This window comes from Hylobates moloch, unplaced genomic scaffold (assembly GCF_009828535.3).
Source record: "Hylobates moloch isolate HMO894 unplaced genomic scaffold, HMol_V3 SCAFFOLD_3, whole genome shotgun sequence".
Classification (NCBI taxonomy): domain Eukaryota; kingdom Metazoa; phylum Chordata; class Mammalia; order Primates; family Hylobatidae; genus Hylobates; species Hylobates moloch.
In genome coordinates this window covers 39,615,873-39,632,179 of record NW_026652278.1, presented here as the reverse complement: position 1 = coordinate 39,632,179, position 16,307 = coordinate 39,615,873, and the positions used below count along the sequence as shown (strand labels likewise).

At 37.6% G+C, this 16,307-nt stretch overlaps 1 protein-coding gene across 2 annotated transcripts in view; it reads left to right on the top strand.

The window, feature by feature from the left end:
• PLCE1 (phospholipase C epsilon 1) overlaps positions 1 to 16,307 on the top strand; it is a 350,498-nt gene that overhangs the window by 33,348 nt on the left and 300,843 nt on the right. The window contains exon 2 of one of the 2 annotated variants that reach the window (XM_032136433.1): positions 9,206 to 10,774. In XM_032136433.1, the coding sequence (XP_031992324.1) occupies positions 9,569 to 10,774 (1,206 nt within the window). In that variant the 5' untranslated portion in view covers positions 9,206 to 9,568. Of the gene's footprint in view, positions 1 to 9,205; positions 10,775 to 16,307 lie in introns of those variants that run through there. The other variant, XM_058436200.1, reaches the window with a different exon arrangement.

Below are 16,307 nucleotides of genomic sequence, written 5' to 3'. Positions count from 1 at the left end.
TCCAGCATCATTTATTGACTGCCCTTTCCCCATTGAATTACATTTGCACCTTTGTTGAAAACTCAATCGACCATATATATGTAAATCTATTTCTAGACTATATTCTATTTCATTGATGTAAATTTCTATCCTTATGCCAGTATCACATTGTCAAGATTATTGTAGCTTTGTAGTATCTTGAAATTAGGTTAACTTCTCCAATTTTTCTCTCTTCTAAAAATTATTCTGACTATTCTAAAGCCTTTACGTTTTCCATAAATTTGCTAGATTGTTTCAAGATTTTTCAATTTGAAAAATTAGTCAATATAGTACACGATGTTAACCTATTAAAAGAGGAAGAGTCATATTATCTCACTAAATGCAGAAAAACATTGGGAAATCCTCATTTGTGATAAAAATTTTCAGCAAACTAGGAACACAAGATAAAATCTTCAGTTTAGTAAAGGGCATTTATTAAGATACCTACAGCTAATATATTAAATAGTGATGTGTTGAATACTTTACCCATATGAATGAGAGCAAAGTAAAGATGTATGCTGTTAGTACTTAGCATAATAATTGAAGATTCTAGCCACTAGAGTAAGGCAAGAAAAAGAAATAAAAGATTTACCTTTGGAAAGAAAGAAGTACAACTTTATTTGAAGATGAGATGATTGTCTATGTAGAAAATTCTAAGTCACCTAAAAAATATTTGCTAGAAGTAATAATTGAATTTAACAAGGATACGATTTATGATGTCTATGAACAACAATTGTACTTTTGTGTATTAGTAACAAACAACTGAAAATTAACATTTAAGATAATTTTATTTACAAGACCACCACTAACATAAAATATGGAGGAACAAACTTAACAAAAGATGTGTAGATCTCTATACAGATAAATGAAAAACATTGCTTAGGTAAATTAAAGAAGATATGCATATATACATATGTATGTGTGTGTCTATTCATATGTCTATGTGTGTATATGCATATATATTTTTCTTTGCACATATATATATAAATATATATGTAAATCCATGTAGAGAGAGAAAGCAGAAAGTGTACTAGCACTGGCTAACTACATTACAGAGTAGAAGCCTAAATATAGTTAAGATGTTATTTTTACCAAAATTGATATATTGATTTAAGCCAATCTCAGAGTCTGTATAGGCCCACCTTCTTTTTAAGAAATTGATTTTCTTACTGATCAAGGTAAATGGTTTGGATTTAACACACTACTAGATGGAACTCTCTTCCTTCTCAGGTAAAGTGATGTGATGAAAATAGTGTTTGGAGAAGATTTTTCTGAAAATTATATGGAATGGATTGAAACAGAAGGAAGTCAGTTTCGGAGACTGGAAGCCCTTAAGTAATCCAGATCTTAATGGACAAGGATTGGGCTCATATAGCCATGGAAGGAAAGGAAAGGGTCAAATGTTTATTAAGACTAACTACATGTCTTGGTACTATGCTGGAAATGTAAAGTGTACCATATTTATAAAACCCTTTCAGTTTAAAGATGCATGTTCTTCAGGGGCTCTCAATCTGTGAGGGGGCCCTATATTATCAATAGTTGCAAAATAATGTGCCATGACATGATGTGGTGGTAGAAGGTAGGAAGAGCTACAGGAAACAGACGAGAGCAATTAATGTGGACAGGTGGGTGTCAGGGAGGGCTGCAGAACAAAGATGGCATTTAAACTGAATGATGGAGTCAACAGAGTTAGAAAATAGTGGGAAGGGAAATGCACAGAGGCATTAAGTGCTAGACTGATTCAATAAATTGCACAAAATCCAATGTGACTGCATAGCTTTTCTTTGGGGGTTGGCCAGAGATGAAGCTGGAACAAATAGACTAGGATTGACTTTTGGTGGGTCTAGTGCCATCTAAAATCATGTGTTGCCCACTTTTCTCTCTTTTCATATCATCAAAGATGTAGATCTGTGTGTGTTTGTGCATGCCTGCACACACACATAACTCCAGAATCTTGACATTATTATACAATGAAGGAGAGGGAGTCCTATGAGCATCACAACATCACAATTCTATCCACTTCCACTCTTGGCTTAAAGTTACATTCTACTAACGTCAATGACCCATATTTCTGGGAGAGTTATGATGATTTGCACGCTGATTAGAGACTGTCTTTACAGGGAAGATTTCCTTTCCTTGTGAGTTTTGCAATTGGGAATTAACCTGTTATGGACAAACTTTTTTGTGATCCTCCATTTTACCGTATTGGCAGCCTTATCAATGTATTAGTTCAAAAATATTTGTGTAGCCTTCTCATCTACTTATTAGTCAACTCCTGATATCTAATATGCATAAAGTATAAAGATTAGAGTATCTGGGTTTTCTGAGTCTGGAGCCTCGCATTCCAGACTCAGAAACTTTTCTAATAAAGGGAGTTAAAGGCCCAAAGGGTTAAATCTTTGTGGTCTTGGAAGAGAACTCAGATGAGTACACCAGTGCCTTTAGGGAATGTTTTAAGAGGTTTGTTTCCTTGTGAGTTATGGAATTTTCATCATAATAGTTCAGAGAAAGGAGGTCAGGAGGGAGTGGAGCAGCAGATATTCGGGAGAAGAAAAAGTGAAGACTGACTCATATTATGTAGGGTTTGCATGTGGGTGTATACACACTTAAATCCATGTGCACCATGTGCACGTGATAAGGGAAAAGGGAGGAAAGGATTGCTTAGGCAAAATGTTTTCTTTAATCTCTTTACTGAGTGGGCCTTGGGGAAGAGAATGCATAAGTAAATAAATAACTGACCAATATTAGTTGATTGTTATATACAGATACTCAAAGGGACTCTATAAAACTCTAAAGAAGCAAATAGGGATATTAAATTCTATTACCAGTTTTGGCAGTTACTTTAGTATCTCTTTTCCATGATGGTGAAATCACTGAGTAACTTTTACTGTCTTTGATTGGATGAAATGTTCTTCTGAGGACTTCAGATGAATTCATGGTTATGCATTGTGTTTTCCTTCTTTACCTTTTGTTACATGGTTCCCTTTATCTAAAGTCTCTTTTCCTTTTCATGAATACTTACTACCTTACTATAAAGTCCCAGCTCAAATACCCTATCATTAGACTTTACTGATCTCTTGGTTTGTAGCCATCTTACCTTCTAAACTCTATGGAATTCAACAGGTGCTTAACCAATAGGCAGTTGAGTGATAAATTAGTTTTTGTTATTGTTGTTAAGTCACACCTCCTTTAAACACCTATAATATGCTTGTATTTCATATTTTTCTAACTTACCTATTCTTTAGAATTCCATTTGGCTTAGGAGAATAAAATTGGAAACATTCTAGGAATTAATAAATATAACTTTCCCACCAATGCAGGAATTTTCTATAGAGGTTTCTTGTTATGTCACTCTTCTGTACTCTTGGACAGGTCATTCAAGCATTTTGAACCTTATTCATAAAATAGGTATGATAATAGTACTACCCCCACCTTTTTAGTTTTAGTTAGGAAAATATTTAGATGTGAGTGACAGAAAACCCAAGACAATGGTGGCTTAAACAAGATAGAATTTTTTTTCCCTCTCCTAAGTCCTGGAAACAGGCAGTCAGGTTTCTATCTTGTTTTTTTTTTTTTTTTTCCTATACATGACATTCATTCTCATGTTCACCTCACAATCTAAGATGGCTGCTCCAGCTCTGGCTATCATGTCTTTCTTCCAATCAGCAGCAGAAGAAAGAGGGGCAGGAAAAGGGCAGACTCTGTTCCTTCAAGCTCTCTTTCCAGAAATTGCAAACCACTTTGTTTATATCTCATTGGCTGTAACTTAGTCCCATGGCCACATCTAGCTGTAAGGGAGGCTAATAAAGGAATATCCATATGCTTAGGTCAAATTCAGAGGTTCTACTACTGAGGAAATGAGAACAGATTTTGGGGGGAAATTAGGAGTCTCTGCCACCCTACTGATAATGTTGTTGTAAAGATTAAATGAGATAGTATGTATTCTGTGCTTAGAACATGCCTGATAGATAATACATGCTCAGTATTAGGTCATTGTTTTTATAATTAGCCTTGGTAGACAGTCATCCATTTTCACTCTGTCATTCTAAGTTCTTTCTGTTTATTTGTTCAGCATATATTGAGCATCCCTGATGCTGAATAATGTGCCTCTGTTTAAATCTATCAGTAACTGAAAGAAGGCCATCATCCAAGATAGCTCACCCTTTGTTGAAAAGCTCTAAAAGTTAGGGAATTCTTTATCAGACTGATCCAAAGTTTACCACTCTTATAATTCATGTCTTAGTCCTGATCCTCCCTTTTGAAAGAATATGAGATGAGCCCATTTCCTCATCTCAATTCTTCAAATAAATAAAGATGGCTATCAAGCCTCCCACATAGTTTTCTTGCTCTAACCATGCATTTCATTAATTCATTATTTATCTAGTACATGGACTGGCAGACTTTTCTGTAAAGAGCCAGATGGCAAATATTTTCGGCTTTGTAGACCATATGGTATTTGTTACCACTTTTCAGCTCTACGATTATAATGCAGAAGCAGCAACAGACATGACATAAATAAATAGATGTGGCTGTGTTCCAATAAAATTTCATTTACAAAAACAGATGGCTTACCAGATTTGGGGCTCAGTATGTAGTTTTCCAGCCCTTGATTTAGCCCATGAAAACACCCATCAACAGGATTATTCCTGGCCCATAGTCCCCTCTCCTGAAGCTGAAAACTTACCCTGTCACTCCTGATTCTTCTTATACCTTTCATTTATTTTTCTTGTCTTACTGCTTTGGCTAGAATTTCCAGCAATTCCTGCATCTCCATAGATCTACTTCCTAGTCAGTCATTTCTTTAGTCATATTACCTATCCCCAAATATCTCAAGATTGGACATACTATCTTGACAAGTACCCTCTTGTTCTGCCATATTTTTAGCCCACACATCCTTTGACCTCTCCCAGGCTGGCACTTATCCAATCTCCCCCACAAACCTGTTCACACTAAGAAAAGAAGAATCCCTTTTTCCAAGTTTTTCTTCTTCAAACCCACTGGACTATGTTCTTCATTCAGTGCTTCAGGTTTTCTTTAGCCAACAGTCTAATGCCACTATAACTCTAACTCTAACCTAACCTAGCCAGCTTCCCTTAAAAACAACCTAGAGCTGACCAAGAGTGAGTAAATAAAAAGTTAACAGTTATTGATGGGTTGGCTGCTGCTGACATATAAAATATATATATATATATATATATTTCATCTCAATATTATAGATGTGGAAAGTATATCTCAAAATTGATGATTTAATCAGCTCAGGATCATGCAGCTTAGATTTAAGGAGTTGATCCCACATATAGAACTGAAATTAAAATTGGAGTGGACCTAGTGAAGAGTGTGTATCTGGTACGGTAAATTCAATGCCATGTCACTGATACAACAGAGCTGCCGGACCTTGGTTGTTCTTTCTTACCAAGATATTTCAAGGCATAGAATAATAAACATTTGCCTTGAATTTTTGGATTTCAAAGTATTTCCTTCACAACTTGATGGAGTAGGTGATTTTATTTCTATTTTACAGGAGAAGAAATCAAACCCCAAAGTGGTTAAAATTTTTACCTGAGATACCAGACCCCAATGTCTGACTGTTTCTTTTTATGACTGCCCATATTTGCTCTTCCCTGAAAACTCCACCCCACCTCTTTATCTAACTACTTCCTACTTATCTTTTGAAACTCAACTGAGTTGTCTTCTTCTGAAGGAAACCCTCCCTGGAAATCACTCCCACCTCATCAGCACTGTCTGCTTTAGATGTTCTTCCTCTGTGTTAATGCAGATTATAGCTCTATTTACACTGTACTTTGATGACTTATCAGCTAGTAAGGAAATCCAGGACAAGATCCCTGCCTTATTTAATTTTGTACTCAACAAATATTTGCTGAATAAAGGAATGGTCTGAGATTGAACCAAGCCTAGTGCTCTATAAAGTCTGCTCCCTGTAATGTTGCTCATTCATGATTCATGATAGTAAGCTGGAGGCAAAGCAAAGACCATTGCTTCAATGTCTGTGTATATCCTCAGCCTTCCAGAGACAAAGCCACATATAAGATAGGCTTCTTGGCTGGACTTGGTGGCTCATGCCTGTAATCCCAGCACTTCGGGAGGCCAGGTGGGCGGATCACGAGGTCAGGAGATCGAGACCATCCTGGCCAACATGGTGAAACCCTGTCTCTACTAAAAATACAAAAAATTAACCAGGCGTGGTGGCACATGCCTGTAGTCCCAGCTACTCAGGAGGCTGAGGCAGGAGAATCGCTTGAACCCATGAAGTGGAGGTTGTAATGAGCCAAGATCGCACCACTGCACTCCAGCCTGGCGACAGAGCAAGACTCCGTCTCTAAATAAATAAATAAATAAAATAAAAAATAAAAAATAAAAGATAGGCTTCTCCTAGCAGCCATGGGTCTTCATAGCTACAAGACATCAGAAACCCAAACCCACAGGGCTTCAGACTAGATGGAAGATAAAGCAGCATAGTCTATGGTTAAGAGAAGAGATTCTGTAGTCAGTCTTCTTGGATTTGAATCCTGTCTCAATCATTTTCCAGTGGAGGGATCTTTGGCAATTCACTTAGCTTTTCTGTGCTTTGGTTTCTAATCTTTCGAATGTGGATAGCAGAAATTATTTGTATTAGTTATCTATCACTGTGTAACATATTTGCCCAAAATGTAGTGGCTCAAAGCAATAAACATTTATCATCTCACCATTTCTGTGGTCAGGAATTTGGGACAAGGCTTATCTGTCTGAGGATCTGTCATGTGATTGCAGTCAAGATATAGGTTGCAGGTACAATCATCTAAAGCCTTGACTGTAGCTGGACGATCTGCTTCCAAGATGGCTCACTCACATGGGTGTTGTCAGGAGTCCTCCATACTTTCCACAGGGATCTCTCCTTACAATATGGCAGCAGATTACCCCCAGAGCATGCGAGAGAGGAGTAGCAAGGAGGAAGCGCCAATGACTTTCATGACTGATTCTCAGCAGTCATGTACTGTTCCTTCTACCACATTCCATACATTAGAGGGAAGCCACTAAGTATAACCCACATTCAGGGGGCGGGGAATTAGGCTCCACCTTGTGAAGAGAGGAGTATCAAAGAATTTGTGGACATATTTTAAAACCATCACACTATATTGTAGTGTCGAGTGAGAATTACACAAGATAATTGCGAAGTGGCCAGGCACAGTGGCTCACACCTGTAATTCCAGCAATTTGGGAGGCTAAGGTGGGAGGATTGCTTGAGCCCAGAAGTTCAAGACCAGACTGGGCAACATGGTGAATCCCTGTCTTTACAAAAAATACAAAAATTAGCCAAGCGCAGTGCTATAGTCTCAGCTACTTGGGAGGCTGAGGTGGGAGGATCACTTGAACCCAGGCTGGTTTTAAAATATGTCCACAAATTCTTTGATATTTCTCCCTTCAAAAGGTGGACCCTAATTCCCCTCCCCTTGAATGGGGGTTATACTTAGTAATTCCCTCTAACATATAGAGTATGATAGAAGGAACAGTATATGACTGCTGAATCCAGGAGGCAGAGGTTGCAGCGAGCAGTGATTGTGCCACTGCACTTCAGCCTGGTGACAGAACGAGACTCTGTCTCAAAATTATGATGATGATGATGATATTTATAATTATAATAACAACAATAATTACAAAGTCCTTAGAATAAGACCTAAGCATCACCAAAAATGTTTTCCCCTTCTCCTACTTTGAATTACTTACCTCATGGGTAAGAAAGGACATATTAGCTGTTGATCTGAAGGCTTTGGCCTGAAAAATCTCTTTAAAAAATAGAGCAGATATTTGAATTCAAGTTAGTGCCATATGCCATTAAAATTATCTGTATGATTCTTGACCTGAAAAGTTGTTCATGGTGTGCTTTGAATTTTTAAAGGCAGGTACAGAACAGAATGACCAATATTATCTGGTATTTGCATAGTTATATACATATATCTCTATGTATGTTGATGCATAGGGAGTGTTCTGGAAGGAGGTTTCTTAAAGTATTGATAATAGTTATTGCTGTGTGGTAGGATTTGTTAGGATGTTGAGCTAGGACACTGCTGCTCTGTGTGGGCTGGTTTATTCCCTGCAAAGAATATGATTTCTAAGGTTTCCAGTGATTTTTCAGAGTAGTTGTAGAGACATGCATATACTGAGAGCCTCTCACCCTTAAGGCTGTGTTTGTGCTTGAGGGAACACGTATAGAAGGGACTAAGGGGTAGTTGATGACTCTTTGGGAAAAGAGGATATGGGAGAAGCAAGGGGAAGAAAGACATCTATTTGTTGAAGAGCAAAGGCAAGGCAAAGCTGGTGTTGGCAGCAGAGCGTGACTGCTGATTAGTTTTCTCGGGAGCAACTGCTTTTCCTGGAAAGGAATGATATGCTCATGATGGGCACCCTCTAGTCCTATAGTGCCTTGTATATCCTTTGTAATTGTGTTTTCACATTGGATAGAAGTTTTTTTGATTCCCTCTCTCTACTAACAGAGTTACAAGCAGTGCAGGCTTGTTAGTGATAAATTATTTCAGCTTTATATGCCTGGAAAAGTTTTTACTTAATTTTTATTTGCAGAAGACATTTTTGCTGGGTATAGAATTTGAAGTTGACAGTAGTTTTTCTTTCAGTACTTTAAAGATTTAGTCCACTCTCTTCTGGACTGCATTGTTTCTGATTAAAAGTCTGCTGTCATTCTTATCTTTGTGCCTCTTTGCTTAATGTGCCTTATTTCTCTAGCTTCCTTGGCCTCCTTAAGTCTTAACTTTTTCTCTTCTACTCAGGTAAATTGTTGGATTTTACCTGAGTTTCCTTTCCCTGCCTTGTTGCCTGGAAACTTTCTAAGCAGTAAGCTAGGGCATTTATAGGGCTCACTTCTTTTTTTTTTCTTCTTTCAGAGATCAATGTCTGTCTTGCCTGTTGTTCAATATTGAAAACCATTTTTTTTTCTGATTTTCTTTTTAGTTATTTTAGGTAGATGAATAAATCTTGCCCTTGTTACTCTATTTTGGCTGGAAGCAGAAGTTCTGAAATATTAAATAAAAAAATAAATACTTAAAACATAAAAACCAACTTCTGATTGCAAAAAAACATTTTTTCTCAAAATTGGTCTGTATCTTAGGATTGTGAGATCATTTTTTTAAAAATTCACTGAGTGCCACAGTGTTTGACATTATCTCTTTTCTTACAGGAAACAGGAATCATTCAAACTGGATTTTAAAATCATTGCAAATCAGTGATGGATCAGAAGTTGCAGAGTGCAATCCCAAGTAAAAGTCTTCAAAAAATTTTGCTTCAGGTAACAGTGGAAGGAAAATTGATCTACCACCTTAAAACCCTGATCTAGAAAAAATATATATTCATGATAGAAGTTATAACTAAGAGAATTTATTTGACTCTTAATTCTCCTGAATGAAAGGAATTATCCCTTTGTTCCTTGGGAGGACTTGTGTATCTGAGATTGTCGTAATAATCAGTCATTTTATTAAAACCTTGACATGATCACCAGGGAGGAAAAATAGAGCAATAGTCAAAACCTGTGTGTTAGTCCAAGATGACTTCTGAAGAAATGACAGCTTCTGTTCTCATACCTGTGACTCAGAGAAAAGTGGTTTCTGCCCAGTCGGCTGCAGATGAAAGTAGTGAAAAGGTCTCAGACATCAATATTTCGAAAGCACATACTGTCAGACGAAGTGGGGAGACTTCTCATACCATCTCACGACTGAACAAACTTAAAGAAGAACCTTCTAGAAGCAACTTGCCAAAGATTCTCTCAATAGCAAGGGAGAAAATAGTGAGTGATGAGAACAGTAATGAAAAATGCTGGGAGAAAATCATGCCAGATTCTGTGAAAAACCTTAACATTAACTGCAACACCATATTGAGAAACCATCAGCATGGCCTTCCTCAGAGACAGTTTTATGAAATGTACAACTCTGTTGCTGAGGAAGACTTGTGTTTAGAAACTGGAATTCCTTCTCCACTGGAAAGAAAGGTGTTCCCTGGAATTCAACTGGAACTAGACAGACCTTCCATGGGCATTAGTCCTTTAGGAAATCAGTCGGCGATCATAGAGCCAGGCAGAGCACACCCTGACAGCAGAAGGGCAGTATTTCATTTTCATTATGAAGTTGACAGAAGAATGTCAGACACTTTCTGTACCCTATCAGAAAACTTAATTTTAGACGATTGTGGAAATTGTGTACCACTACCTGGGGGTGAGAAGAAGCAAAAGAAAAACTACGTGGCATATACCTGTAAACTGATGGAATTGGCCAAAAATTGTGATAATAAGAATGAGCAGCTGCAGTGTGATCATTGTGACACCTTGAATGATAAACACTTTTGCTTTGAAGGCTCTTGTGAGAAGGTTGACATGGTATTTTCAAGTGATAGCTTTTGTAGGAAAGACTTTACTGACAGTCAAGCTGCCAAGACCTTTTTGAGCCATTTTGAGGACTTCCCTGATAATGGTGAAGATGTAGAAGAAGATGCTTTTAAAAGCAAAAAGGAGCGATCCACTTTGTTAGTCAGGAGATTCTGTAAAAATGACAGAGAAGTTAAGAAATCTGTGTATACTGGAACAAGAGCAATTGTGAGAACTCTGCCTTCTGGCCACATTGGGCTGACTGCATGGAGTTACATAGATCAGAAGAGAAATGGTCCCTTACTGCCTTGTGGGAGAGTAATGGAACCCCCGTCAACAGTGGAGATAAGGCAAGGTGGGAGCCGACATCTGTCAGAAGCCCAGTGGTATCCTGTAAGCATTTGAGTTTGTTTTTACCATTTCTTTAAACTTGCTTTTTTTTAAAAAAAAAAAAAAGTCCAAATTTCCATTGTCATAATTCATGAGAAATTTTAAGATCTGTCAAATTACTATTCTTAGGTTAAGCATTTGTAGTTATTGAAAACAGATACTCCAACTGATAACTATCAAGATTGAGTTGATACTGAAACAACATAAAACTATGTCAGAAAATACTGTTATTGGGAGTGGAGGAATTAGGGAGATTTCCTGGTAGTGGAAAAATGGCTTTATTTGTTGATTATCTGTTTGTGTTCTTTTGAGATAAATGCCTGGGTCCTCTTCTGTGGTGTAGTTCATTATTGTTTTTAGGTTTCCAGACCTAACAGAACTTAATTCTGTTTTTTTACATTTTCCAACTAATGGCTCCACTTCCTTCCCTCTGAAACTTTTTTATGCCATAGATTCCTTTGGCAAAGTGATGAAACCTATGGATTCAGAGTAATGTTTTTAAATGAATCAGATGAAGTAGAAATCATCATAAAGGACAAGTTATTTTGATATACATTTATCAAGATTTTTTAAATTAACATGGCAATTTAGGTGCTTCTTTATTAATACATTAAATAATAATATCTAGTTATGTGATAACTATCATAATTTCAAAATAGAATTAACCCTCATCTGTATCTACAGTTTCAACCAACTACATATAGAAAATATTTTTGTAAGAAACAAAAAATAATAATATAACAATAAGAAAACACAAATTTTACAATCCAATACACTGTAACACTATTTATATAGTGTAAGGTATTCTAACTAATCTAGAGAAGATTTAAAGTATACGGGAAGATGCATGTATATTATATGCAAATACTAGGCCATCTTACATAAGGGACTTGAGCATTCTTGAACTTTGGTATTCGAGGGGGTAGGGGGCAGTTCTGGAACCAATTCCTCTGAGCTATTGAGGGATAATTCTAGTGATGAATATAAGTCCTTATATTCATAAGTATAGATTGTGTACTTATGCATATATTGGATTATATATATATACTTATGTATATATAGTATGGATTGCTTGAAATTTTCTCAATTTTAGCACTGTAAATTCCACGTCCTGGAAAACCCTTCAGACCAAACCAGTGCAGTTTGTCACCCTAAATATCAATAACATTTTCGGATATCTATCACAACTGTAACAGGATATGGAAATATCTGTGACTTCTATTGGTGACAAGATCACAGTTACTACTACTGAAGTTTGTTGCCTATATTCAGAATTAAAGGAAATGCTAAATTTCCTTTTTGAGATTAATGAAAATAATGAATCATTTTTTTTTCCTCAACCAGATTTCCAGGTCCTCTGAATTCTATCCACAGACTCCTCTCTTTAAGAATCCTGATCTGGAAATACACATGATCAGGCTGCCTGCTCTCAGACCTTATCTGTACATCTGAGGACAGTGCCATGTGCCATCTTGGATTTTTTTATCCTGAAAACTCTTGCTTCCTTCAGTCATTCTCTATGTGAAACTGTTTCTAGAACTCTCACATTCCAATTCTTCATAAGTCCTTTAAAACTTGCCCTAGAAATAAGCATCTGGTCTAGAGAAACATCATTTTTATTGAAATATAAGTGCTATATTTTTACTTTCATCATCATCATCATTGTATTAGTCTGTTCTCATGCTGCTAAAAAAGACATAGTCAAGACTGACTAATTTATAGAGAAAAAGAGGTTCAATGGACTCACAGTTCCACATGGTTGGGCAGGCCAAACAATCATGGCGGAAGGCAGAAGAGGAGCAAAGACATGTCTTATATGGTGGCAGGCAAGAAATCATGTGCAGGGGAACACCCATGTATAAAACCATCGTATCTTATGAGACTTATTCACTACCATGAGAATACTATGGGGGAAACCGCATGATTCAATTATCTCCACCTGGCCCTGCCCTTGACACATGGGGATTATTACAATTCAAGGTGAGATTTGGGTGGGGACACAGCCCAACCATTTGAGTCATCAATCAGGGTAGCTAACATTTATTGAGCATTCAACAAATGCCAGATAGTGGGCTAAATAATTTACATATTCCATGTTGTACAATCATCTTAACTACCTTAGGATTTTGGTATGATAATTAACACTACTGTATTGCTAAGCAAACTGATTTCCTGAGAAATTATGTACCTCATCAAGGTCACTTAGCTAGTAAGTAAAATAACTAAGATTTAATCCAGGCAGCTGACACTCTTAGGTAGTTTCTTAAGATCCAGAAAGGAATAAAATTCAGAGGAAGCTTTTAAAAGAACAGAAGAATTCTGTTCGTTTCAGCATCTGTTGATTGAGTAATGCCATTCATTGATACTTACGGTATCTCAGACTTGGCCATGTTAGATATGGTGATTGTAACCCTGCTTACACGTCACAGTCATGGTCCAGACCCCTCCCCAGGCCCTTTGTATCAGAATCACTGGGGTAGGGCACAGCATGAATATTTTTTTCAAAGTTCCCTTGGTGATTCTATAGATTCTATGGAGTTGAGAACCATTGGCTAGGAGTTTAAACAGAACTCTTTGCTTTTTGATCAGGACATTTCAGGAATATTTGCCTTTCCCTAAAAAAGACACTGCTTGGGTTCTTAGGAACATTTGGGCTGACCTGGGAACCTGCCTGAAAAGTGAAAGCCTGCAGGTGCTTCTCTACACAGTTGACCACTCACCCCAGCCAGTGTCTAGGGATGTGTTTCTGTGTCTCTTGACCTGATTCCACATGAAACCTGAGTCACAGACAAGGAGCCCGTCACCAGCATTCCTGTCTTGCTCAGCACTAGATGACTTGCACAGCATCTCCCTGCCGTGAAACTGCTGCTGAGACCAACATGTCATCTTAGTTAAAAACGCAGTGGTTTAAAAAATCATGTACACTCGAACATTAAGAGCACAATCGAAATTTAAATACAGCAAAGTGAATGGAAATAGGTTGCTTTAGAACCTTTATCATGGTTTCCCTATGAGGGTTGCGAATCGGGTGTAAATTTCAGAATAATTTTTGGTATGCCTATACCCTCCTCCAGTTTCTTCTTTCCTGTAGCCCTGCCGCTGTTTCTTCTGAGCTTGTTCACTGGTCCCCAGCCCAAACCTGCCCTTGTTCATCAAAGGCCTGGTATGGTTAATTTCTAATTGAAAAGGACAAATTGTCTCTTCCCTGTTTCTTAGTCTCTGGAGGCTGGGAGAGGTTGCCACACCTCTGTCAGAGTAGACTCCAGGAATTTTTATCCCCTTGGTCTGAGCAGGCTTGGAGGAGGCTATTGGCATTTTCATTAACCGTTAAGATGCAGCTGGGGAATAGGCTGGTTGTCCTGTCCTTTCCTAAGGGAGATTTCTAAAGCAGGGGCCCTTTCTGAATATTCAAACCACACCATATCAGGAATGAATCAGTATTTTCTAAGGTATGGTATTCTGTATATCTTGTTTTTTAGTTTAGAACCTGGTAGAAATTCTCAAAAGTTGCACAGGTGAATTATAACTAGTTTTCCCCAGCTCCTATGAATTACTTCCTTCAGAGATGCAGAGCTTAATGATATGCTCCTTTTCCTGTGCTTTGATTATTTCATATGTGTCCATTCTGGTTCCTCAATCAGATTGTAAATCGATTAAGGACAAGAAATAGGTTCTGCATTTTTTTACTCTCCATAATGCAAGCATAATGCCAAGTATATAGAGAATAAGGGCAATGTCATGGTTACAAATGCAGTCTCTGGAGTCAGTCAACCTGAATTTAAATCGTGACCCTCACTCCATCAGTGACTGGCTATGTGAATTCTGGTACACAGTTTGACCTCTTTGTTCCTAATTACCTTTTTTATAAACTGAGAATAATGGTGTTATTGCGGCGTTAAATGAGATGCTACCCACCGCACAGCTCTAGCAAGGAGTGACTGCTGCTCTGCTCACTCTGGCCATTGTGGATATTCTTTGTCGAGAACACATTTCCACCACCTTCTGCTGTTTGTCTTCTCACTCAGGGATGTTTACAGTGGTATGAATTTGACTTCATGTTTCTCAATCTATAATGTGGTAGTTTGAGCAATCCTTCCCACACATTTAAAGAATGTGCTGTTTGTCCAATTAATTCCTTGGCCCTCACATTAAACATTTTTTTTCTTGGATACCTTGGTTAGAATGACCCATTTAATTTATATTTGCACAGCTGTGTAGAGAAGAATGGATTTGAATGGAAAATATTAATGAAGATTAATGCTTGCTGACATACTAACTACTGGTATCCTCCTTCTCCTCCTCATAAGAAATTAAAACCCTATCCCTTATCCAGTTACAGTCATACTCCCTCTCTCCTGCTCTGAAATAAGACAGGATATTTTGATGGGTGGCTAAAGTCTCCAGGTTAAAGATTGGTTAAGGGTGTTTTTTCTTTAAAAAAAAAATTCTCAACCTGCCTGAATTTTGAGGAGTTTAGATACATATAGTTATCTTGAATGTGAAGTACAAGAAGTTTCTGCTTCTGCCTTGCTGGAATTGCTCATGTAACCTGAGATCCACATGCACTCAGAGAATGTGAAGGTGCCAGGGCAGAAATTCCACTGGCTCCTGTATTATCACTTTACTTATTTCCCTTCTTTGTTCCACAAGAAGATTTACTGTACAAGAATATGTAAGACAAAACAGAAAAAAAAACCTCAGATAAGCTAAAGAGTAAAAAACAAAGAATAAAGATGTAAAGGTTGAATAAAAAATTTTTAAATCAGTCTAGAAAAGCTATAATTTAAAAAGGAAGGTCAAAAGCAGCTTCTGTATTGCTGCTTCTTATTCCGCTTTCTTCCTTTTAAAAGGTGCCTTTCTTCTTCATACTTTACTCTCAAGAACAGAAAATTAAACCTAAGAGGCAATTATTTTTTGAGTGTTTCACAAAAATACCTTTGTTGCTATACATGTCCTTGATTCTATATTTTGTCTCTTTCAAACTGAAGAGACCTGAACCTTAGGGGAGAGAGAATGTCTGTTATGTGTAAAGGGACCAACCGATAATAAATTCATCTTCTAAGTCGTAATTTTTATGGATGATAAAATATCCATTGAGCCCCACTGTTCAATGTTGTAAGGGATTGCTGTTGAGATAGCAACATGTCTTGTTTTCTGGTCTGGAAATTTGGTTGCCCTGGAGCTAGGGTACAGTTTGGACCTTGAGATAATTAAAATTTCGTGGGGTGCTTAGGCTTAGCTGGAAGCCTGTGCTTGGTGATTTGCCAGGCTGCCTCTTTCATTACGAAGGGTAGTGATGGGATGATGCCATGAGTATAGGATGATGCTGGCCCCTTCCTGCTGAGAACAGTGGAAGGGAATCCAGTTTCCTCTCAGCTCCTGTGCAGTTTAGTCACGTCTAGTGCCTCAGTGGAAAATGTGATGGCTGTCAGAGTCCAGCTTTGTGAGGATTGGACTACTTTCCCTTATTAGCTGCATTGGTGCACTATAGGATAAATGTCACCCTGCATCTCTGTAGTTGTACCAGCCCTTTGAC